Raw genomic sequence first — 23,707 nt, forward strand, 5'->3', positions numbered from 1 at the left:
TATGAATCTCCTCCCGTCCTGCATTGAGAGGATAGGTCGGCCTCCAATTTACTTGCCCCTTGCCTTCAGCTGGGCCACTTCCTGTCGAGTAGAAGCTAACTCCTTCTCAGGGCCTGCCAACGGACGCTCGGGAGGACTCAAGCTCCTGTTCCAGCTGCTGGAGGCGGGCCTGGCCACTCGGCATCCTGTCGCAACCTCGCGACTCCGTCAAGTCCTCTTTCTTTGGCACGAGCACCTCCTCGGCCTCCAAGCGGGAAGTCTCCGCATGAGCCTTGACCCTAGCTAACTCTGTCTCGACTATCGAGTCGACTGAGCTTGAAGGTCGGCCACCTGAGTTCGAGTTAAGACGTTTGGCCGCTTCTAGTGGGAGACACAGCGTACGGTTACCCTGATCTCCTTCAAAAGCTAAGAACAGACGCAACAGAAGCACCACGGAGTTAGTTACGAAACAAAAAAAGAAATGAAAACATACCCTGGCAATAGATGCATTTATGCGCTGACACAACCAGTCATTAGGTAGTTTGGGAAGCACCTCCGTTTCATAATGCCTAAAGTCCTCTACAGAAGCACGAGTACCGTCAGCGGGACCGAAGGGGTGTTCTGCGAGGAAGGTTCCGAACTCACTGAGGCACGAGGAGGACGTGTAGCCGCGACTTCTTCTGCTTCACCTGCTCTGCCTGAGGCACAGGAGCTTTGACATCGCAGGAGGAGCTGGTTAAAGATTTACCCTTATCATGTTGTCGCTTAGTGCGGAGCTCGGGGAGGATAGATCTAAGAGGAGATATCGACAGGGGCTCTGATCCGGAAAAGTAACTGGGTCATCCAGGGGCTCGGTTATATCTATAATAATCGGCTCCGATTTCCCCCGGGCCGTGGGGACCTGCTTCCTAGCCTCCCTAACCCTCTTGCGGGAGCGGGTCTCCCTGGCGGTTGCAGAGGTAGGAATGTCTAAGGAGGGGGCCTCACGAGCCGGCTCAGTCGCCAAAGAAGGACCCAACTCCACTGCCGCATCTGGAATCTCCTCCCCAAAAGAATCGACAGGAACGTAAAAATGAACCAAGCCTTCAGAAGGGGCCGGTAAGGATGCCTCCTCCTCAGCAGTAGCGACAGCTGAAGGCCCAGCCTCCTCAGGGGCTGAGGTCCTCCCCCTCTGCAGCCGAGGTCTCTACCGCCAGCATTAGCGAGGAATGTTCTGGCTCGGCACCAACAGCGGCCTCCGTTGGCTCTGGTGTAGCATCCAGAAGAGCCAGCAGCATCCTCGGCCACCCACCAACTATCGGTGGTGGTGAGGGTGCTCCCATTTCATGTTCCTCTTCACCGAAGCGCTTAGCATGATGTCCCCTACCAAGAATAGAGAAGGAAGAATTAGTTAGTAGTAAAATGAAACTATAAAAAATACTAGGAAAACTTACTCAGAGAGGCACCCAGGGGAATGTCGTTGGGACTCAGCCCAGCCTTATACAATAAGGCCTCGTTGGCTATCAGAGCCTGCACATCGACTTGAGGTCTAACAAGATCTGTGGAAGTCGTTAGGAAGGTATGACTGAACCTGTATTGGTCCGAGTTGGGGGAGGGCAGTGGCTCTGGACGGAAGAAGGTCGGCCAGGTATAAGGGTGAGGCGGTTTAAGGAAGAAATATCTATCCTTCTAGCCCTTATGAGAGGTGGGATAATTGTCTAAGAAATTGTGACCAGGCCTAACGGACAAGTAGATCTCACCTCTTCCTCCCTTCTTGAGGTCGAAGAAGTAATGGAAGGTAGTGGGATCCCTCGGAACTTGGTAGACGTCGAAGATAACGGAAGCACCACAAACCAGGCTAAAAGAATTTGGAGCTAACTGGGAAAGTGAAACTTGGAAGTAGGAGGCGAGGTTTTGCAAAAAGAACGGAATGGGAAAACGCAGACCCCCTTCCACTTGCTCACGAAAAAAAGTCACGTATCCTGGCGGAGGCTCGTGGGGCCTCTGAGCCCTAGTAGGAACCAGAATTTGGTGATCGGCAGGATCCCGTATTGGGCCCTAAGCAGGATCCCCTCATCCTCAGTAAACCTAGAAGGCTTGCACCGCTCATACCACAAAACTTTAGTCGACATTAGGGCAAGCACCAAGGAAGATGAAGGACAACGAGATTCCAAGGAACCAGCGACAAACAGAACCAGGAGGGCTCGTAAGAAGAAACTTTAAGCTAAAAGCGAGGGCAAAGGAAACAACCCAAGGAGATAGGAGCCACGAGGATGGTACGAAGGAAAAAGACAACCGACAGCTAGGGTTTTGAAAGAAAATGAAGGGACAGGAAGAAGAACCCACAGAACACAGGGAATACAACCAAAACCCTTAAGGAAAGGAAGGAAACTTACGGAAAGAAGGGGGGCTCGCGAAGGAAGTTGGAGCAAAGGCGACCGAAGGCGCGAAGCGAGGGCTAGGGTTAGGGGAAGTGACCGGAGAAGGCGAAGGGAAGAAAAGATAAATCAAACGGCCAGGTGATCTCAACCGTTGACGCAGCAAAACCTCAGATCGACGGACTAGGCGCGAAACCTACCGGAGCTACAACGATAATATAGCAGAAAAATAAGGGCAACTTAAGCCCGACTCGAGTTCAGTCACTTTCGTCTCCTTCGACTAAACTAGGTCGGGAGGCTTGTGATCCGGTGCGAATATCCCTCCCCGAGGGAGGAATACGTGGCATAGAGGACGGATGAGAAGCCCGAAGGGGTATCTTTTGGAGACTAAGGGAAAGGTAGGGAAGATCGACCTCCCTAAGAGACGAGCTCCTCCCTTAACATAAGAGACACAGATCTCACGTGAAATACCCGGACCCCCTTCCCCATCAGCACGGGCAGGTCATCCTCTAACCAAACGATAATCAGGCCAAATGTAAACCTCAGCAAGGGGATAATATATACGAGGATATACCCGATGAGCTCTCTGCCGTACTGAGAGTCATTTCTTGACGATAATACACCACCTCATAACCAACCTCATAATCGCATGTCTACCTCCTGACAAGGTATAGGCATCACATGCCTACCTCATGACAAGGTACCGGCATCGCATGCCTACCTCAGGACAAGGCACCGGCATCGCATGCCTACCTCCTGACAAGGCATCGGCATCACATGCCTACCTCATGACAAGGTACCGGCATCATATGCCTACCTCATGACAAGGCATCGGCATCGCATGCCTATCTCATGACAAGGCACCGAAGCACATGCCTACCTCATGACAAGGCACAAGCATCGCATGCCTACCTCCTAACAAGGCACCGACATCATAGGCCTACCTCAGGACGAGACCAGACCATCACCAGCCTACCTCCAGGTATGACCCCAGCATGGATCACCAGACAGCTCTACGGAGATCTCCCAACTAAAGTAAGGCCGCTAGCACACAGGCCTCCTAGGCGCGCTTCCCCAATCCGGCCACTCCCGACATCCGCCTGTGGAATGTATATTAACAAAGCACCACGTCAACCTCCCCACCAAAATCAGCAGCCCACCTGCGAGAAGGAGAACATAGACCAAGTCCCTTACTTGGCCTAGCCTAATCCCAATCCTCTAAAGAAGATACCTCGTGCGGGCACAACTCGTCGGATAAAGATCTACAAATCCGAGCTGTCGGATGACCAAAAACCCTCGAAGATTATCCTTACCACATCAATAGTGGATCGATAGCCAATCACAGGCACCGAGATCCTAAAATATCGCCCCCACCTCTATATAAACTCCACAGGTATGACAATGGACTCTCTGAATTTTTTCGAATACACACTTCTTTGCTCGTTGCCTGACTTGAGCGTCGGAGTGGCCACGTCGGGATCCCCCGGCGCCCTGCTGACCCGTACGTTCAGTTGTTGTCTCCTTAGGGTCTCTCTCCTCGACGTGGAAGTGCAAGTTGACGCGGCCTCCTATTGTCTGGTGTTGTGGCTATCGTCGGTAAGGAGCCGGAACACTCTCCTCAGATCATCAAATTAGCTTGAGTCTATCAAACTTAAAGTTGTTCGCCCACTTAATTAACTTATTAAATATAGATCACTAATTACCTAAATTTTACTTGTTAACATTGAAACATATATACTAGCTAGTGGTCTATGTACTTGTTCATTTTTTTTATTCAATATTATTAGTTATTAATCACAGTTTTTTATGAGTATATTTTAAATAATATTTAAAATTTTGTTGATTATTTTAAATGTTTAATTTAAAAACTATTCCAGCAATTCTTTAAATTCAAATAATTAAAATTTACAGAAATAAAGTTTAAAATGTTATGTTTTGAAAAGGAACTACCTTAGACATCCAAAACATATAATTTTATGTACTATATAGTCCTAAATATGCCAATTTAAAATTAATTATTTAAATTTGTCATGGTTATCATAATTTATTTTAATTTATGTAATTCTGAGGAAGTTAAACTCATGTTTTTTTTCTCTCTATATTTCTTTCAGTTTTAATTCAATTTCAAATTAATTTTACTTTTAGAATTAAATTATTTAGTTCTGATTTACTTTATTATTCAATTTGATGTAAAATTTTAGTGCAAATTTCGGATTGAGAAAATTAATTATTAATTTTGAATAATTCTGTGATATTTAACCAGCCGTTGACCGCTTGACTCATTCAGGCTCTGCGACTGTTCCTTCCTCAGCTCGCAACACCGTTACTACGATCGGTGGGAGTGGGACCCACCCCAACAACGCGTTAAGTTACTTTTCTTCCGGCTGTCCAACCTGGAGCCGTAACCACCCCCGTCCCCTACTTTTCCCTTCGATTCCGATCCCTACTTCCCGAGTCGTCTGCGGCCTCTGCTAATCCCTTTCACTCTTCCTCGGTTCCACCTCAGATCGAGTCGGCGACTGGGAGAAGAGGCCGACGGAGGGGGAGGCTGCTGGGCCGGAGGTCGATTCATCCGCCCGACGGACGATCGGCGATGGGGGCGAGCGACGCCCTGACGGAGCGGGCGGCCTTTCTCCGCGACTCCCTCCACAAGAGCCGCACCAACACCGACAGCATGGTCTCCATGCTCGGATCCTTCGACCACCGCCTCTCCGCCCTCGAAGCCGCCATGCGCCCCACCCAGGTACTCATCCTCGTCCTCCTTACCCGTCGATGGATCTCGCTGTCGGTAGAGTTTTCGGAGTGGATCTTCCTTGAATTACAGTTTGGTTTTGGTTTAGGGTTTTGGGGAACCTCGCTTTAGTTATCTGCTGTCGCTTGTGATGCAGGTGCGCACCTATGCTATTCGTATGGCTCACGGGAACATCGACAAGACCCTCAAATCAGCGGACATTATACTTGGATACTTCGAACGCATGCGAGAGGTTGCCCCTGCTTTCTCCATCTATTTTCTTGTTTGTCAAAACACGCGTTATATATATAAATATTTGATCAAGCTCGAGTTTTCTATTTTTAAATTCTTCTTCTCTCACGTAATGCGCAAAGGTGATAGTAAGTTCATTGTTGAAGTCCATTGTTTTCAACTTCAGGAATGCTTTATTATTATTATTATTATTCTGTGGGCAAAACGGGTGAAGGAAAGAACTGAAAATTTACTGTGAAAATGTTTACTGGATTAGTTTGCGCTGGTGCATATTCTGATCATTCATGTTAAATGTGGTGCTTTTTTGAATGCGTAGGCAGAGCTCAAATTGTCAAGGGGACCGCGCGATGATCTTGAGAGTTATCTCACAGCAATTGATCAGCTTAGAAGCATCTCACGGTTTTTTAGCTCGAATAAAAGTCTAAGAAACAATGATGGTGTGGTCAACCAAGCTAACAATACTCTTTTGAAGGCTGTAACAAAACTTGAGGATGAATTTCGTTTGCTCCTAACTACTCATAGGTTTGTTTCAACATGATATAGGTTCACTTGTTTTAATTTTTGGATGGATATTGAGTTAATTGCACTTTAGCCACCAATGATTCTATCTGATTTTGCATTTCCAACATCTGTTTCTTTGGGGTTTTGCATGTCTTGATATGTTGTTAGATACTTATTTTTGCTATTACATATTTATGACAAAATGATTGAATCAATTGATCTAGAAATTATAAAAAATGAGAAGTCTGTATGTGGCTTTAAAGAAGCAGGTCAACAGATATAACTATACCCCTTGCACAACAAAAGAAGATACTTTGATGGTTTAAAACGTAGTCACCTAGGTAACATTGAAGCAATCCAATTTATCCTACCATTGGGGGGAGCAATACAGATCATTTCCCATGCCCACCTCAATATGCTAGGGACTTCCAGTGTTCGATGTAATTGCTTTATAAATCCCCTAATCAACATAGATGAGATTCACAGTTCGCTCTAATATGATATTGTTTCTGCAATGAGTGGTGTTATAAACATACAATGTACTTGGATTCTTATATTCGTTGCAATGGGCAATGCTCCTGCACATGACAACTTCCATGTGCCATTTTTGAGATAGCCCATGGGTATCAGGCATAGTTTGTTTGCAACCCAAGAGAGCAAAAGTTGGTATGAAAAGTCTACTATCACATGCAAGTTTTGTTGATACTCACCATTCTTCTAGGTGGCAATCTTCCCAGTTGCAACATGCATTCAACTTGTTTTTTAAAATTGTAAATAGTCATTGACTCAGATATTTGCAATCTTCATTTTCCCCTTTGCACCCATTTCAAACACAACACCTTGAACAATACATCCTTACTCATAGTTGACACATGATACTCCTATTTATCATCTGTAAAAAAATTTACAAACTGACATGTCACTGACTTAGATACACACTAGTGTAGGATACTCGTACTCGAGCCTAGTCCAAGTATAGAACATTGCATGTTAGTATGCCTATTTGTCTCTTACAAAATTTACACTATAGGTTGCAACAAGCACTTGTGTAGGAATAAGTGTTGATAGCATGCCGCAAACATGCCATAACTAATGTTTTGCATATCGTGTTTGTGCAATGAATTCCAGAAAACACAAGAGTGATCTGTTATAGCACCTTGTAACAGTAGAATTTGTGTGGTGTCCATCTGGATATAGTACAAGATGTTGCCGTTACTTGGCTCAAATCCAATCTGTCATTTCGAATTTAAAATGAATGGTTATTAGCCTCATACCTGCATGGCTACTTCCTCCTATATGTAAGATAGGTATCAAAGGTTTCAAATTTGGTGTTGCATCACTTCCCTTTTTTATACAAAAGTGTTCACAAAGACCACCATTTTCTACTCCTAACTTTAAATTTTGACATGGTTGGAGATGCAATTCTTTTTTTCCTGTGAAAAAGAAAAAAAACATCTTTAAACAAGCTACAAATGGCATCCACGGTTCATTAGATTAAGGCAGCAAAGATACTATTTGAAGACCTACAATTAACATTCTACAAGGAATGCATTTAAGTAATGAGTTAATCTATTTAGAACACAAGACTAAAATGAGCTAGGCATTTTGAATATATCAAGTAGTTCTCATGTTTTCTGTTGAACTGTAAGCCACAAATTATACTCTTGAACTTCCTGTTTTCAAGTTACTTCGTTCATTATTATCTATTATATGACTAAAGTATCCTCTTTTAGCAGTTTTCATTTGTCAGAAATTTAATGTCAAGGTTTGATGTAGGATACACAACTTTTTACTGTCCAAGAAATTGTAAATAATTTGTATTTGATTACTCAAAATTTTCATGCAGTGTGACTTCATCTTTCATCGCCTGTCTTTTTTGTTGTGTCAATAACATATTTAAGTCTTCTAATATGATTTACTTTTGTGGAGACTAAGCTGTCAGCATTTTTCTATGTTATTAAATATGCTTCATGATATCTAAAAGGTGCCTCTTGCTTTTCAAATACCTTCGTAATGTTCTTTTTGTATCTGGTTTCAGTAAGCCAGTTCCTCCTGACAGTCTCTTTGGATCTCTTCCGGAGATATCACAGCCATTATCAGGATCACTTGACCAGCAGAGTGAAAGTGCTACCAATCACTCTGAAACCCAAGTCAAAAGCTCTGAGCCTTCTGCATTGACACCTCCTAAACTTATTCCTCCGAGGATTTTACCTCTTCTGCATAAGTTAGCTCAACAGTTAGTTCAAGCTGGACGACAACAACAATGCCTTAAGATATACAGGTATGGTTCAAGCATGTTTTAAAAAATATTTTCATCATCTTTTCTTTCTTATTGGACAATGTTGTCAGGCGACAATGGGGGCATTTAGATGTTCCTACCTGACAGTATTCACCAAAGGCTACATGCAATATGAGTGTATATAAATATTTTGTCCACTGAGATGTGGAACACACTTCATGTCACACCTCAAGTGGATTTCAAAGGTCATTGGCATGGCATGGAATACATGAGTTCACATAAGAATCTTTTTGGCACTTGCAAAGTCCGAAACAGCCACATAACAAGAATAAAAATCACAAACACTAATATTCTGAACCTCAATTACTGAATCGCACTATGAAAACTCAAATTGTATATAAATAAGATTTTACAGATTGTAAACATAAATTGAGAGAAACACGAGTATCAAAACTGATATATAATTTTCAACTATGTAAGCTCAAAATCTTACAAAACCATGTGAGTGTCTCAGAGCAATCCTGCTAGCAAAAAAACAACCTCAAAGCCTCCCAACCTGCCTGCCCGCCTGCCCAACCAAAGATCTATAACTGCTTGTTATTGCCCTAAAGTAGCAAGAGGAAAGTCACTAAGGAAACTGAGTAGGGCAAGCGACATTGTGGGACCAACAAAAACAATGTATAATTGCAAAATAATAAACTAGATGTATGTATTGCAATCTACATCGTGAGAAAATACTGCACTGCAATTTATCCTTAAACTGCTAACAACTAGAATTTCAATTAAACAAGCATAATTGGACCTAGTTATGGATATTACCCTTTGCACTCTGCCATACTAAGAGAGTGACACCACCTGCATGCCCCATGTGGTTGTGACTACCAAATGTAGATTAAGCTCGTTCTAGCTGATGCTGCCAATGTACAATCCAAGAGAGGAAAATCAATATAATTGCCATGGCCTATGTCATCTAATAAGCCAAAGGCCTTGTCCACAAAAAGAGTCATCATGCACAAGTATCTTATCCTCACAAGTGATTCATCATCTACAAATCATCCATCCAATGATATACTATGTTATGCCTTAACTTGATCATGCCCTAACCTAAAATAAGGAATCTATGTCTCTACCATCCTTAATCTGTACCTACTCTAACAACAAGGAACTATATCATGTTACACAGTAAGAATAATTAAATTATCCTTCATTACTAAATATTAAAACCACATGAATAATATCATCATTCGACATATAAGTTTTGCATAAATTTTTTTGCATGTGTACGATTTACATGTCAACTAGGTAATATGAGTAAGATAAGTGAAAAACAATGTGCATGTCTAATAGTTGATATGATCAAAGGAAACCTTCAGAAGTCAACTAGATAATATGAGTAAGACAAGTAAAAGAGCCGACAAGGTAACTTGAGGTTCTCTATAAGAATCGGCACTCGTAACTCAACTCTATCCACATTCAAATTATCTCCAACCCAAACCAAACTTGCAATTCGGCCTCCAAGATACAACCCCTAGACCAGTAACTCTTACTGCCCCACCTGCAACACCTAATCACCAATCTCCTAAGGTTTCTAGTATCACATCAATTATTAACCCAAATCTACCCATTTTAGCTCAAACAATCACTCTTAAAATTTAACCCTTTAGATGCAGTAATGTCTCACTAACCATCCTCTATTATCAAGTATTCCTCAACTTGTAACTTACAAGAACGATAAGGGTGCCAAAACACTCACATTGATTCATCCATTACACAATTACGGTTAATAACCTCTAAGTCATTTTCTGGTATTGAATTGATTGACCAACTTATGCTGCTATGCACAATTAATCCAACATACTCCTTAGGCTACCATTTTTATAGTTCCACCCATTTCAAGGGAAAGAGAACTGAACCTACCGATACATGTTGTAATTCACTGAAACAGTAGCATATAAACCGCTGCAGGAGGAAGAATTGATCCCTTACTGTTGCATGACATTCCTTGCTAATCGAGGCTGCTGGAGGAGAAGAATAGTGACACACAACAGGTTAAGGTAAACTCACGTGAATATAGCTCTGATATACTGCTATTTGTGAAGCTTCAACACAAGAGGAGACTAGGAGTAAGGCCTAGGATTGCTATTGCTCATGCAAAGAGGAGAAAAGATGGCAGTGGGTTATGGCACACGCGAGACGAAATAAAGCGGCAACGAGGGAGAGGGAGACTCACGAATGAGGAAAGGGAAAGTTGGGGTGCTCAAGTGGAGAAAAGAGGATGAGGGGATGGTTTTTATAAATATGCCAAACTGAACTGGTTCAGATTAGTTTAACATTGGTTCAACCAAAGCTCATCCAATTTGAGTTCGAATGGATATTGTTTCTGATGCAAATAAATCATGACCTGATACAACCCTCAATTAGCTTCTCTAATGCCTAATTGGATCCAAATTTGATCGAATAAGCATTAAAGTATTTTGATTCAGCTCTAAATAATCTTAATTCCTGCAAATAACCCACAACCATATCTTTTAATCCTGTAATAACTCCCAATCAAACTCAGAATATGACATTTGTGCCATAGGCATCAGCCTAAGTACATTTTTATAATTTTTTGTCCATTAGGGTTCTTTATGCTTCCTTTTATTGTGTTTTTATCATATAGGGAAGTTCGCTCTTCAACTTTAGAGAAGAGTCTTTCAAGCCTGGGAGTAGAGAAACTCAGTAGAGATGAGGTGCAAAAACTTCCCTGGGAGTCTCTTGAAACAAAAATTGGAAATTGGATTCACCACATGAGAATTGCTGTAAGGATTTATGAAGAAACAGCTAAGTTATTTGATTTTCTTTTCTGGTTATCCAATTCTTGACACTGCTTAAAATAGGTGAAACTTCTCTTTGCTTGGGAACGAGAATTATGCAACCAGATCTTTGAAGGCATTGGTTCTGTTAAGGACCAATGTTTTTCTGAAATAACCGCAAACAGCATGATGGTGTTACTAAGTTTTGGAGAGGCAATTGCTAAAAGCAAACGGTCACCAGAAAAGTTGTTTGTGCTGCTAGACATGTATGAAGTAATGCATGAACTTCAACCAGAGGTATAATAACCTATGATTTAGGATACTTTTGTTTGTTTGTTTTTCACTATGAAGTTCTTATCATTATAGGAATACTTATTCTGATGTGATCAAATTGATCTTATATCAAAACTATTTTTTAATTGCAGGGATATTTTGGTCTATTTCATGTACCTTTACTCTATATCTTTATGTCTCTTACACTATATGTGAGTACATATGGAGGGCAAGATTTTTGCCTTCCCCTTCCTCAAAATAGATGGATAGATTAACAAATAAATTAAATCTAATTCACTATTCTATTCTTCTCTTTCCATTCCTCAAGAATAGCTGCCTGTTTCTTTATCAATTCATTCCATAAACCTAATTAGTGAACCCCTTGGCAAATTAGACTTAATATTGCATTACTTAGCTTTCCATTGCAATACTTAGTTCTTTGCTAGGATTTAGTGACTGGATATTTTATTGTGTTATTCTTCAGACTATGTATGATTATGAAACAAATATATTGATACATTCTATGATCAGATTGAATCAATATTTGAGGGGAAGGCTTGCTCTGAGATGCGGGATTCTGCATTTACCTTGACAAGGCACTTAGCACAAACAGCACAAGAGACGTTTGGTGATTTTGAGGATGCTGTTGAGAAGGATGCTTCAAAAACATATATTGCTGATGGAACTGTCCACCCGTTGACTAGCTATGTCATCAACTATGTGAAATTTCTGTTTGAGTATGTTTCTTCTTCTTTTAGTGTAGCTATCAAAATTTTTCTTAACTATGTTTTTTCAAAGGTGATTCTTTGAAATTCAATAACTATTTAGTAATTATCAATCTGTTTCTGTCATCTTTTCATCTGTTAAGTTTTTTTTAGTTTATATTATTTTGGGTTTATGCCTGGTAGGTCGACAATAGAAGCTATACATCTTCTCAGGCAACTAATTGAAAAGTATCGGGGGCAAAAGCAAGATCTACATATGATATTTGTTGATTTAGAAAAAGCTTATGATAGAGTCCCAAGGGAAATTATATGGAGAATTCTAGAAAAGAGGGGTGTTAGCGTAGTATATATTGACCTAATTAAGGATATGTATGAGGAAGTAACGACTAGAGTGAAGACTGCAGGCGGATTAACTGAAGCATTTCCAATAAAGATAGGGTTACATCAAGGGTCAGCTCTAAGTCCTTATCTTTTTACACTAATCATGGATGAACTTACTGGACATATTCAAGATACCGTACCATGGTGCATGTTGTTTGCAGATGATATTGTATTGGTAGATGAGACACGTGAGGGAGTAAATGCTAAATTAGAATCTTGGCGAGAAACACTAGAAGAGAAAGGTTTTAGGCTTAGTAGAGTAAAGACAGAATATATGGAATTTAAGTTTAGCAATATTGAACGTAGTGAGACAAGTATTAAAATAGGAGATGATGAGTTGTCTGAAATTGAGAGTTTTAAATATTTAGGATCATTTTTGCAAGCCGATGGAGGGATTGAGAGAGATGTCTTACATAGAATACAAACAGGATGGTTGAAGTGGAGGAGAGCATCAGGTGTTTTATGTGATCGTAAAGTGCCTCTAAAACTTAAAGGAAAGTTCTATAAAACGGCAATTAGACCTGCCATGTTATATGGCGCTGAATGTTGGGCTATGACTCGAGCACATGAGCAAAAGATGAGAGTTGCGGAGATGAGGATGTTAAGATGGATGTGTGGACATACGAAGATGGACAGAATAAGAAATGAGAGCATTAGAGAGAAAGTTGGAGTTGCATCTATTGAGGGAAAACTCCGTGAGACACGTTTAAGGTGGTACGGACATGTACTTAGACGACCAATAAATGCTCCAGTTAGGCGGTGTGAAACTATAACAAATACGCATATCAAACGAGGGCGAGGTAGACCAAAAAAGACTTGGTTAGCAACAATAAAACAAGATAAAATTTATTTAAATATAAATGATGATATAATAGGAGATAGAGCTCAATGGCGTAAAAGGATCCATATAGCCGACCCCACTTAGTTCTATTATTTTTTTATGTGTAATAGCAATGGCTCAATTTTTAGGATACCTATTTTACCATTAAAACTACTCGGGGTAAGTTTACTAGTCAAGAGCATTTGAATCCTCTATTTATTTCAAAAGATTTATCTTAGACATCTTACCTATCCTAATACAAGTCATCTTATCTAATTTGGATATCTGATATTCTATGAATATGTTTGTACTTCTAACCAATTTTCCTTTGTTTACCTATTATGGAAATCTAAAACACAATTCTTTAAGTCTACCAACCCAATCAATCATAGATTCTTTTCTTCGTAATACTAACATTTTATAGATATTTAATAACTTTCGGATATTGCTAATGCTACTAACTCAAGGTTTTTGCACCATGGTCACAATCTAAAAAAATAGTTTGGCAGTTCAAGCATGGATACATCAAAAAGTAAAACGTTGTTGGAGACAAAGAACAATGGAATGGATGTTTACTACTTCCTGGATTTGTGATTTTGCACTTATTTGATTGTTCATCTAGTTAAATTCAAATCTCATACCTTTTTGGTTGGCATGGGCTAAACTTACCATTTGGCCTGTCAATCAAAAAAGATATGATGTCTACGTGGGCATTTTGTAGTTTTATCTCTCTTGCGGACTGGTATTGCTTAGTGTCACCTAGTAGCTTGTTGCCAATACTTTATGGTGTCGGTCCATAAGGAGGGGGTGATGGAGATCCATCTTGTGCAAGTTTAGATCATGAAAGAGGGAGAAGTGGCCACGGTAGGTGAGCCAAGCTGTGAGCAGCGATGAAAAATGGTGGTGAGGAGCTTCATCATTTTGCAGGTGGAAGAGAAGTGAGTCTTGGTGCGGAGTTCATTTGGAGTATCATGGAAGAGGTGAAATGTGGTTGTAATTAATTAATATGATATTAATCAGTTTTATGTGGTTGAATCCAATTAATAAATATTAATAATGTGTTATGGGGCAAGTGCAGTTATTGGATAGGCAGAATAAAGTTAATATAAATAAAGATAAATTATTAATAATGATAGGATAAAACATTAATAAATTTCATGATTTTTATTTTATATTATTATTTATAATTGTGATTAGGGTATAATTCTACTTCTACTGATTATTATAAGTTATATAATTTTTGTTTTAAATAAAAATGTAATCTTAATTATGTTATAATTTTAGATCAATAATTAATATTTTTTATATTGCTTAGGAATCATTATGGTTGGTTTGATTAATTGGCATATACTATTGTTTCATTATTAATAAACATGGCAGAATATTAATCTAATAGAATATTAATAGATATTTCCTACTGATCTAGATAAAATAATATAGTTATCAAATATTATAAATTATTATTTTAGTTGGAATTATATGGATTAATATTGCTGGTTAATTAATAATTATATATTTTTAATTTACTTTAAAGGTCAATATTCCCTTAAATTTAGCATCAATATTCTATGTCTTAATAAGCTATTATAATTAACAACTTTGGAAAATTGTATATGTATCCTTGCAAATATAGTTTGTATATTTGCCATTTCAATTTTTTTTTCATGATTTAGAACTTGAAAGTTACACAATTTTTTAAAAAAAGTACATATGAATGCAAACACAATGATACTCAACCAAGTGCCGATGAAATGTTGTTGCTAACACAGATGCCCATGATTTATAGAATTTGTTGTTGAAACCATGGGGAATTCTAGCTTCAACATCTAGTGAAGAGTTTGTCTGTTGTTGATTCAACTACAATTGACAACCTGCAAACGAACATGTCCTTTATCATCAATTGAGGAGACATCACCTTCACAGAGCCACCATCTAGTCCATCTAGATAAGACATTATCTAGATGGTGCAACGGTTGGACATCCGGGTTGTAACCTAGGGACCCGCGGTTCGATCCCCAGTTACGGCGTATTTGCAGGAATTTTCCTCCAAATAGGGAACGCAATCAAAGGATGCTGGGCATCTGGATTGACCGCCGTATGCGCTTCCCGATTTACCCTGGTGGTCGGTGGGAAACTTCCGTGGGACCGGGCCGACCACCCCCAGAGATGTGGCTACTGGGATTATCATTTTTTAGATAAGACATTATCGCTTTAGCTCCAAAACAAGTGAGAACAAACATCCCTGATTGAGGACTTGGGTTCATTGTCCATTTCATGCTTGAAATTGAGAATCACATGTAAGTCATGGTGCTACCATAGTGTTCCACCCATCATGATCCTTTGTTGTCCTCGCATTGTAAAATGATGTTGACTATCTTTAGCTGGATAACAGAATATGATAGAAAGAAGAAAATAGGAAGAAATTGAGAGTAGAATATTAGGGTGAATAAGGAGAAAGAGAATAGAGATGTTGAATTAGAAAGTGAAAATACTTGTATTATATATATATATATATATATATATATATATATATAGGGATAAATATTCTGAATATTTAAGGATAAATATTCTGTTAGGGATAAATATTCTGTTTTTCTTTATAGAATAGTTCTCCTAGAATAGGTCCCTATATTCATGTATAAATAGGGGCTTATCTCTTGTAATAAAGCATGATTCCATATTATTTTACATGGTATCAGAGCGAGATTAGGTTTAGGGTTATCCGCTCGAACCCATCCTCTTCCTTCTCTCTATTCGCCACGCGTTTTTCTCGCGTGCGTTTCTGTTCGCTGTCTTTATCGACTGGATCGCGACTTCTTCTCTCGCGATTCTTCTTCCGCTGGCGACTTCTTCTCCTCTCGGCTCACTGCTTTCGGCCGTCAATTTCGAATCAACAGAGGTGATCCTTTAGGCAGCACCTCTATCCGCCACTTCGACATTGGGCCGCAAGACGCTCAACAACCACAGTGCCACCAAGAGCAAATACAAAAGAGAGCGAGCAGCGCATGAATGTTTTAGATGACAAAACAGGCCTTCGGTATGCTTCCCTATTCATCAACTTTGGTCTCTCGAAACAATAATAGACTTTCACCTCGTAAGGGTGGCAAAGGACGCCCTTGGTGTGATCATTGCCACCGACCAGGACACATGATTGATAAATGTTGGAGTCTACATGGTCGACCTTCCTGTGCTACGCAGATCGTTCAGAGTTCTGTTGCTCCTTCAGCTTCCACTTCACAGTTGCCCCCAAATCCGACCCCATCGCCTTCCTATAACGACTTTTTGAAATGGTATGAGGATTGAAGGTCTCTGATTCCCCTGTTACTGTTGCATTCACTAGTAATTCCTTTGCTGGCATATCTCGCTCTTCGAGTTCTTGGGTTCTTGATTCCGGAGCCACCGATCATATCACTGGTAATAGATCACTTTTTTCTTCTCTCTCTACTTCTAGTTATTTATCCTTTGTCACCATGGCAAATGGTTCTCAAATTCAGTCCCAGAGTGTCGGTATTGTTCATCCTTCTCCGTCTCTTTCTATTCATAATGTTCTTCATGTTCCCGGTGCTCCCTTTAATTTATTATCAATTAGTCAGCTTACTCGGTCTCTTGATTGTGTCATCTCATTTACTAAATCTTCTGTTTCCTTACAAGACCGGAGTACGGGGAGGATGATTGGCTTCGGATATAAGTCTCATGGCCTATATCGACTTCAACAGTCCTCTCTTGTTGGTTCGGCGGTGGCATCTTCCTTTCTTATTCATGCTCAGTTGGGACATCCAGGTCTTGATAAGTTGAAACAATTACATCCAGGTCTTGCTCAGTTGGGACAAACTCTCCCCGGTCTCATAAGTGTGTCTTCCTTGGGTACCCACGGTCTCAGAAAGGGTACAAGTGTTATTCCCCTACTCTCCGTCGGTACTTCATCTCTGCTGATGTCACGTTCTTTGATTCGGTTCCATTTTTTGGGCTTAACGGATCTCCGTCCGAGTTTTCTCCTTTTACGCTTGCACCAATGACTATCTTTTATCCTCCAGAGGAGTCTCTATCGCCTCCGGAGACATCTCCTTTGCAGGTTTATCAACGTCGTCCTCGTCCTACTTTGCCGCCGACCACCACTGACATTGCCATGGACACATCTTTGGAACCAAATCTTTCACCTCGTCCTCCGGTCCCATCTCCTGAGTCTGATATTCCTATTGCACTTCGGAAAGGTGTGCGTTCCACTCGTAATCCTTCTTCTCATTATGTTTCTTTGAGTTATTATCGTGTTTCTCCTTCCTATTTTGCTTGTCTTTCCTCGTCGTCTGTTTCTCTTCCGAAGACTGCAGGTGATGCCTTTGCCCATCCAGGATGGAAACAGGCTATGCTTGATGAAATGTGTGCCTTACAGAGCAGTGGGATTGGGACCTCGTTCCTCTACCGCCAGGGAAGTCAGTTGTCGGTTGTCGATGGGTATATACAGTGAAGGTTGGTCCAGACGGAAAAGTTGACCGGCTTAAGGCTCGCCTCGTTGCCAAAGGATATACTCAGATCTTCGGATTGGATTATGGGGACACTTTTTCTCCTGTTGCGAAGCTGTTCTCTGTGCGCTTATTCCTGTCCATTGCTGCAATTCGACATTGGCCTCTTTATCAGTTGGACATCAAAAATGCTTTCTTACATGGTGACCTGTTCGAGGAAGTCTACATAGAGCAACCTCCGTGTTTTGTTGCTCAGGGGGAGTCTTCTGGTCTTGTATGTCGCTTGCGAAAATCTTTATATGGCCTCAAGCAGTCTCCCAGAGCATGGTTCGGTAGATTTAGTACTGTAATTCAACAGTTTGACATGACTTGGAGTGAAGCTGACCATTCTGTCTTTTATCGTCACTTATCTACTGGTTGCATCTACTTAGTAGTTTATGTTGATGATATTGTTATCACAGGTAGTGATCATCTCGGGATTTCACAGGTGAAACAACATCTTTTCAAACATTTTCAGACAAAATATCTCGACAAACTCAAATATTTTTTTGGGGATAGAGGTAGCACAGTCCAAAGATGGGATTATCATATCCCAAAGAAAGTATACAATGGATATTCTAGAAGAAACAGACATGTTAAACTCAAAAACAGTTGACACACCTATGGATCCTAATGTCAAGCTCATGCCAAATCAGGGGGAGCCTCTTCCAGATCCTAAACGATATAGACGATTAGTAGGGAGATTAAGCTACCTTACTGTTACTCTTTCAGATATCTCTTTTGCAGTAAGTGTAGTAAGTCAGTTTCTCAACTCTCCATGCAAGGAACATTGGGATGCTGTGATACGCATTATCAGATATATCAGAGGTGCTCCAGGAAAAGGTTTTTTGTACGGAGACAAAGGATATACTCGAGTCGTAGGCTATTCTGATGCAGCTTGGGCAGGATCTCCCATTGATAGGAAATCTACTTCTGATTTTTGTATATTTATCAGAGATAATCTTATTTCTTGGAAAAACAAAAAGCAGAATGTTGTGGCAAGATCCAGTGCAGAGGCAGAATATCGAGCTATGGTCATAGCCAGTCAAGAGCTTATATGGCTCAAACAATTGCTTCAAGAGCTAAGATTTGGAGAGGTTGCACAAATATCACTTATATGTGACAATCAAGCCGCCATGCATATTGCCTCGAATCCAGTTTTTCATGAGAAGACAAAACATATTGAAGTCGACTGTCACTTTGTCAGAGAAAAAGTTATATCTAGTGAAATATCTACTAGTTTTGTTAACTCACAGGATCAACTAGCAGATATATTCACCAAGTCACTGAGAGGTACTCGAATTGACTACATATGTAACAAGCTGGGTACATATGATTTATATTCTCCAGCTTGAGGGGGAGTGTTAGAATATTTAGGGATAAATATTCTGTTAAGGATAAATATTCTGTTAGGGATAAATATTCTGTTTTTCTTTATAGAATAATTCTCCTAGAATAGGTCCCTATATTCATGTATAAATAGGGGCTTATCTCTTGTAATAAAGCATGATTCCATATTATTTTACAATATATATATATATATATATATATATATATATATATATATATATATATATATATATATATATATATATATAGGATATTTTAAAATAATTTTAGTAGTTTTTGAATTACTATTAGAATACCCTTAGAGGGCAGCCCGGTTAGCTTTCCGGGGAAAGGATAGTAGAGCCTTACCTTGCCTTTGGCAAGAGGCTGTTTTCAGGATTTGAACCCGTGACCTCTAGGTCACATGGCAGCAACCTTACCGTTGCGCCAAGGCTCCCCTTGATTAGAATACCCTTAGATTTAAAAAAAATAGAAGGGAATTTTGGGAATGTAGGCAAAGAAAAGGACATTAAGCCCACACTGAGGCCATGCCCAGTGCACAGTTCAGACCCAAAGATTGCCAACCTAGCTCGGTCCTAGCTGACCCAAGCTCGGTTTGGGCAATAGCTCACTGGCCTAGCCCATTTGACACCTCTACCACTAACTTCTTTGAGGCTTAAAATCAGTTTGGTGTTCTACACTCCCAAATAAACATTAATGTAGTGCATTCTGCCTTTTCATTTTTTTAAGAGGATGTTATCTATATTTATTGATTATGTTTGTGTTCTTGAATTCCATGTCTCCTTGTCCTTTGATTCTTTTGGATTCATGTATCCTTGTCCTTTGATTCTTTTTCTTTTTTTCTTATTAAAAACTTTCAGCCTGTTTCATTTTCCTTTTTGATGTTAGTAGAGTGAACTTCACCAACCTAAATTATCTAGGTTGACATCTTCGTTGTTGTCAATATTGGATCACCAGCTAAAACTACAATGATAAGAACTATTTGAGATGGTTATGTTCGGATTAGTATTCATCATGTTCAATATTTTTGTCGCCCAATATTAGTGTGATTTTAATCAAGCAGTGAAATGTGCTATTTCATGTTTACAAAAGAAAACATCTAATTGTTTTTGTGAATCCTATTGAGGCAAAAATAAGATATTGTAGCCTTGCTTGCTTGCCAACTGTCTTGCATCATTGCGTGGGCCAAACTAATTTATACTTGGAATTTTTCAAAAGAAAAAAAACTCATGAGAGATCAAAAACAGATTCTGGAATTGGTGGAATCCTTTAATGAAATGCATTTAGTATATATCCAGGAATCATGGGTACATGGCATTATGTTTATTCCCCCTCGTATCATTATCATCCTTTCTGATGACCTTTCATTTTAACACACTTCTTTCTGTCTGTCTGAAATTTAAATGAACTTGTGCAGCTATCAGGCGACACTTAAGCAACTTTTTCAGGAGTTTGGACCAGGAGATGGCACAAGCTCCCAGCTGGCATCTATAACTATGAGAATTATGCAAGCCCTTCAGAGTAATTTGGATGTGAAATCCAAGATGTATAAAGATACTGCTTTGCAGTTATTGTTTCTTATGAATAACATCCACTACATTGTAAAATCTGTACGGAGGTATGCTTTTTTATTATTATATGAGATGCATGATAATTGAGGTTGGATATGTCTGATGTTTTTTTTCTTGCTTTTGTTTTTTAGGTCAGAAGCAAAAGATATATTGGGTGATGATTGGATCCAAAGACATCGTAGGATTGTACAACAGAATGCAAATCAATATCGAAGAGTTGCTTGGTCAAAGGTTTGTTCTTATAATCTGTATCAAATTGAACATTAAAGAGGATAGCCTTGGTGTCATAAGGTTGCTTAGTCTTTCCCCTCTCCCCCAACATGCACACGCACCTCTTGGTGTTAGCATTCAATCCCGTACCTGTCCAACCAGTTACTGATACCTGACACACTGGGATGGTATTTTTAAACCTTGCATGACAATCTCATAGCATCTTGGTGGTTAGCGTTGGCTAACTCTTTTTTTTTTTGATAATTGCTATTCTAATGTTCACATTATAATTACATGGCAAAACCATGCATGGCTTGGTGCTTTCGAACTGATAACGTGCATTTCCTTTATTTTCTTGAAACTGACACTAATGACCAGCTAGTTTTTCATTCATTTTTGGTCGTATGATATTTCTAATTTGGGCAATTTCACAGATATTGCAGACCCTCTCGGCCCAAGGTTTGTCTTCGTCAGGAGGTAGTGGTGTGCCAGGAACTGAAGGTGGTGGCAGTAGTGGTTTAATTCCAAAACCAATACTGAAGGAGAGGTTGGTTCTGTGTTTTCTTGAGTGTCGAATCGATGATGTGTTATGAACCAACTGCCTTTCTTGTTGCTAGGTTCAAGTCATTCAATATGCAGTTTGAGGAGCTATGCATGAGACAATGTGAGTGGACAGTACCTGATCAAGAGCTGCGTGAATCATTGAGGCTTGCAGTTGCTGAGGTTCTTTTACCAGCATATCGATCTTTCGTAAAACGGTTTGGGTATGTTCTCAGCAACAGAGATCAATATATACGCATGCTTCCACTTTCATTTGAAATAACAGACTTTTTGGTTTACAGTTCATAGGCTCTCATGTTCTTGTCATTTGTTCCGGTTCATGAATGCCATAATTTTCAACAATTACGTGAACATGATTTTGCATGTGGAACCTAATCATCTCTTTTTTATTTGCTGAGCCCACTCCACTCTTCCTGTTGCAATGTTTTTAAACCAAGATTAAACAAGTTTTTCAGCTTGCCTATATACGAACGTGGACATTTCTTGCTATCTAGCTGAGAACCTAATCATCAATTTTGTTTGAAGTATTGTAAACTTGTATCCCTTTAAATACACTAACAATGCATATGAAGTCTTGTGAACTTAATGGTATGAATATAATGCATTGCTCAGTTAAATACGCATACAAGCTTATCAGACGTTTTTAGTTACAAATAAATATTTAGCTTTAAAATGATCCGGTGTTTGTATGTGCATATATGTGCTCTTAATTGAATACTCTCATAAGAAAATAAAAGAGTTTGCTTATGAATTTTATTCAGTGAGCCAACTCCACTAATCTTCCTGTTGCATTGTTTTTAAGTCAAGATTAAACAAGTTTTTGAGCTTGCCTATTTACAAACATGGACACTCTTATCTAGCTGAGAACCTAATCATCGCTTTTTGAAATTTTTTTACTTTTGAAGTATTGTAAACATGTATTTCATTAAATATATTATTAGTTAATGATGGTCGTGAACTTATGGTATGAATAGAATGTATTACTCAGTTAAATAAGCTTATCAAAGATGTTTTTAGATGCAAATAAATAGCTTTACATGAATCTGTTTTTGTGTGTGTGGATAATATGCTCTTAATTGAATACTCTCATGAGATAATAAAAGAGTTTGCTCATGAATTCTATTCACTAAGCCAACTTCACTAGTCTTCCTGTTGCATTGTTTTTAAACCAAGATTAAACAAGTTTTCGAGTTTGCCTATGTACGAACATGGGCACTCTTACCTTACTGAGTACCAAGCTGTCCACCCATATCAGGGGTTCCTTTTTTAGCCCTAAGAAATCTCACTAGATATATCCTTGTTGGTTTAGTCCCTTGTTTTTTTACAATTCCAGTTTGGTGCTTTGACATTTTTTTGTATGTTCTTATGCCAGAAAAGGTTTTTCAATTTTTTTTCTTTGCACATTGTAGTTCTCAAATATGGATTCCAAGTTCCTCTTGTGGGCCTTTAAATCCATTTCAATTTGACCCGCCTGGTCTCTTGAGTATTGCCAGTCGGCATAACTTGGGTGTCCTTTGGCCATAGTTTTCTGTGCGTCAGTTGACGAGCATCATCCATCATACTTAGACAAACCCAGTCAGTAAATAGATTGGCTAATGAACTTCCACTTGCTTGCATTTTGAAACAACCAATGATTATGTAGTATAATATTTGTTATGTCTGTTCATGGCTAGACTCCAACTTGTGACCATTGACAATAGCAATGTCTTCCGTCAGGCCACTGCTTGAGAATGGAAAGAATCCATCAAAATACATCAAATATAGTCCAGAAAATCTGGAGGCAAGGTTGGGTGAATTGTTCGAGGGGAAGTCGGCAGCATCAAAGTCAACGACAGACACAAGGCGCTGAATTCTGTACAAAGTAAGAATGGTTCGAACAAATTGTATTAATTCCAGAGTAGATGATGCGCCAATTGCTTTCGTGTATCTAACAAATAAAAGGGATTCTCAGTTTTATAATTCGTGTACGTTGATTTGCCTGTTTTCATATCGCAGATTGCTTGTGTTTGCTCTGTTAGCCGTGAAATCTGTTGGTCTAGTCACAATTTGGTCGTAAGTCATGCCGTCAATGGAACACAAGTTTACTAGTACATCTGAGTCGTGATAGTGAACTTCAAGAGTGATTTTCTTTGTTAATGTTGCTCTTTTAATTTGTTGTTTTTATATTATTTCATTGTGCATATTATTCTATATTAACTATTGGATTCACACACTAGCATGATGCATATCTAATGGATGTATTTGGTTTTGCACATGTGCAAAATAAAGAAGAAAGTTTATATTCACAAGTGATAGACTATTCCTCCTCTCCTCTTGGTCATCGACCATCTACGCATTGACCATGGCACAAAGCTCTTCATATCTTTATGCTCAGTTAACTATGATCATCAAACTGTTGAGTCCATCAAATTTAAAGTAGGCTGCACACTCAATCAATTTATCGAATGTAATCATTCATTTAAA

At 39.4% G+C, this 23,707-nt stretch overlaps 1 protein-coding gene across 1 annotated transcript; it reads left to right on the forward strand.

Moving 5' to 3' along the window:
* The first annotated feature begins 4,753 nt into the window (after positions 1 to 4,753).
* Positions 4,754 to 23,228, forward strand: LOC141814325 (exocyst complex component EXO70A1-like). The gene is made up of 12 exons (XM_074702264.1): positions 4,754 to 5,079; positions 5,225 to 5,320; positions 5,636 to 5,841; positions 7,859 to 8,101; positions 10,722 to 10,860; positions 10,939 to 11,151; positions 11,659 to 11,864; positions 20,320 to 20,520; positions 20,605 to 20,704; positions 21,118 to 21,230; positions 21,301 to 21,447; positions 22,961 to 23,228. The coding sequence occupies exons 1-12, from the start codon at positions 4,930 to 4,932 to the stop codon at positions 23,091 to 23,093; spliced, it is 1,947 nt and encodes a 648-aa protein (XP_074558365.1). The 5' UTR covers positions 4,754 to 4,929; the 3' UTR covers positions 23,094 to 23,228.
* The last annotated feature ends 479 nt before the right edge of the window (positions 23,229 to 23,707 follow it).

Source organism: Curcuma longa, chromosome 21 (genome assembly GCF_044706935.1).
Source record: "Curcuma longa cultivar G26 ecotype Majalengka, Jawa Barat chromosome 21, ITB_CL_G26_1.1, whole genome shotgun sequence".
In the NCBI taxonomy this organism is placed as follows: Eukaryota; Viridiplantae; Streptophyta; class Magnoliopsida; order Zingiberales; family Zingiberaceae; genus Curcuma; species Curcuma longa.

Bases quoted from the DNA above. Each gene is read 5' to 3' on its own strand.
- LOC141814325 (XM_074702264.1), top strand. From the start codon at position 4,930: ATGGGGGCGAGCGACGCCCTGACGGAGCGGGCGGCCTTTCTCCGCGAC. The intron at 8,102-10,721 runs GTATGGTTCAAG...TTTATCATATAG, and splicing joins CAATGCCTTAAGATATACAG to GGAAGTTCGCTCTTCAACTT. The intron at 20,521-20,604 runs GTATGCTTTTTT...TTTGTTTTTTAG, and splicing joins ATTGTAAAATCTGTACGGAG to GTCAGAAGCAAAAGATATAT.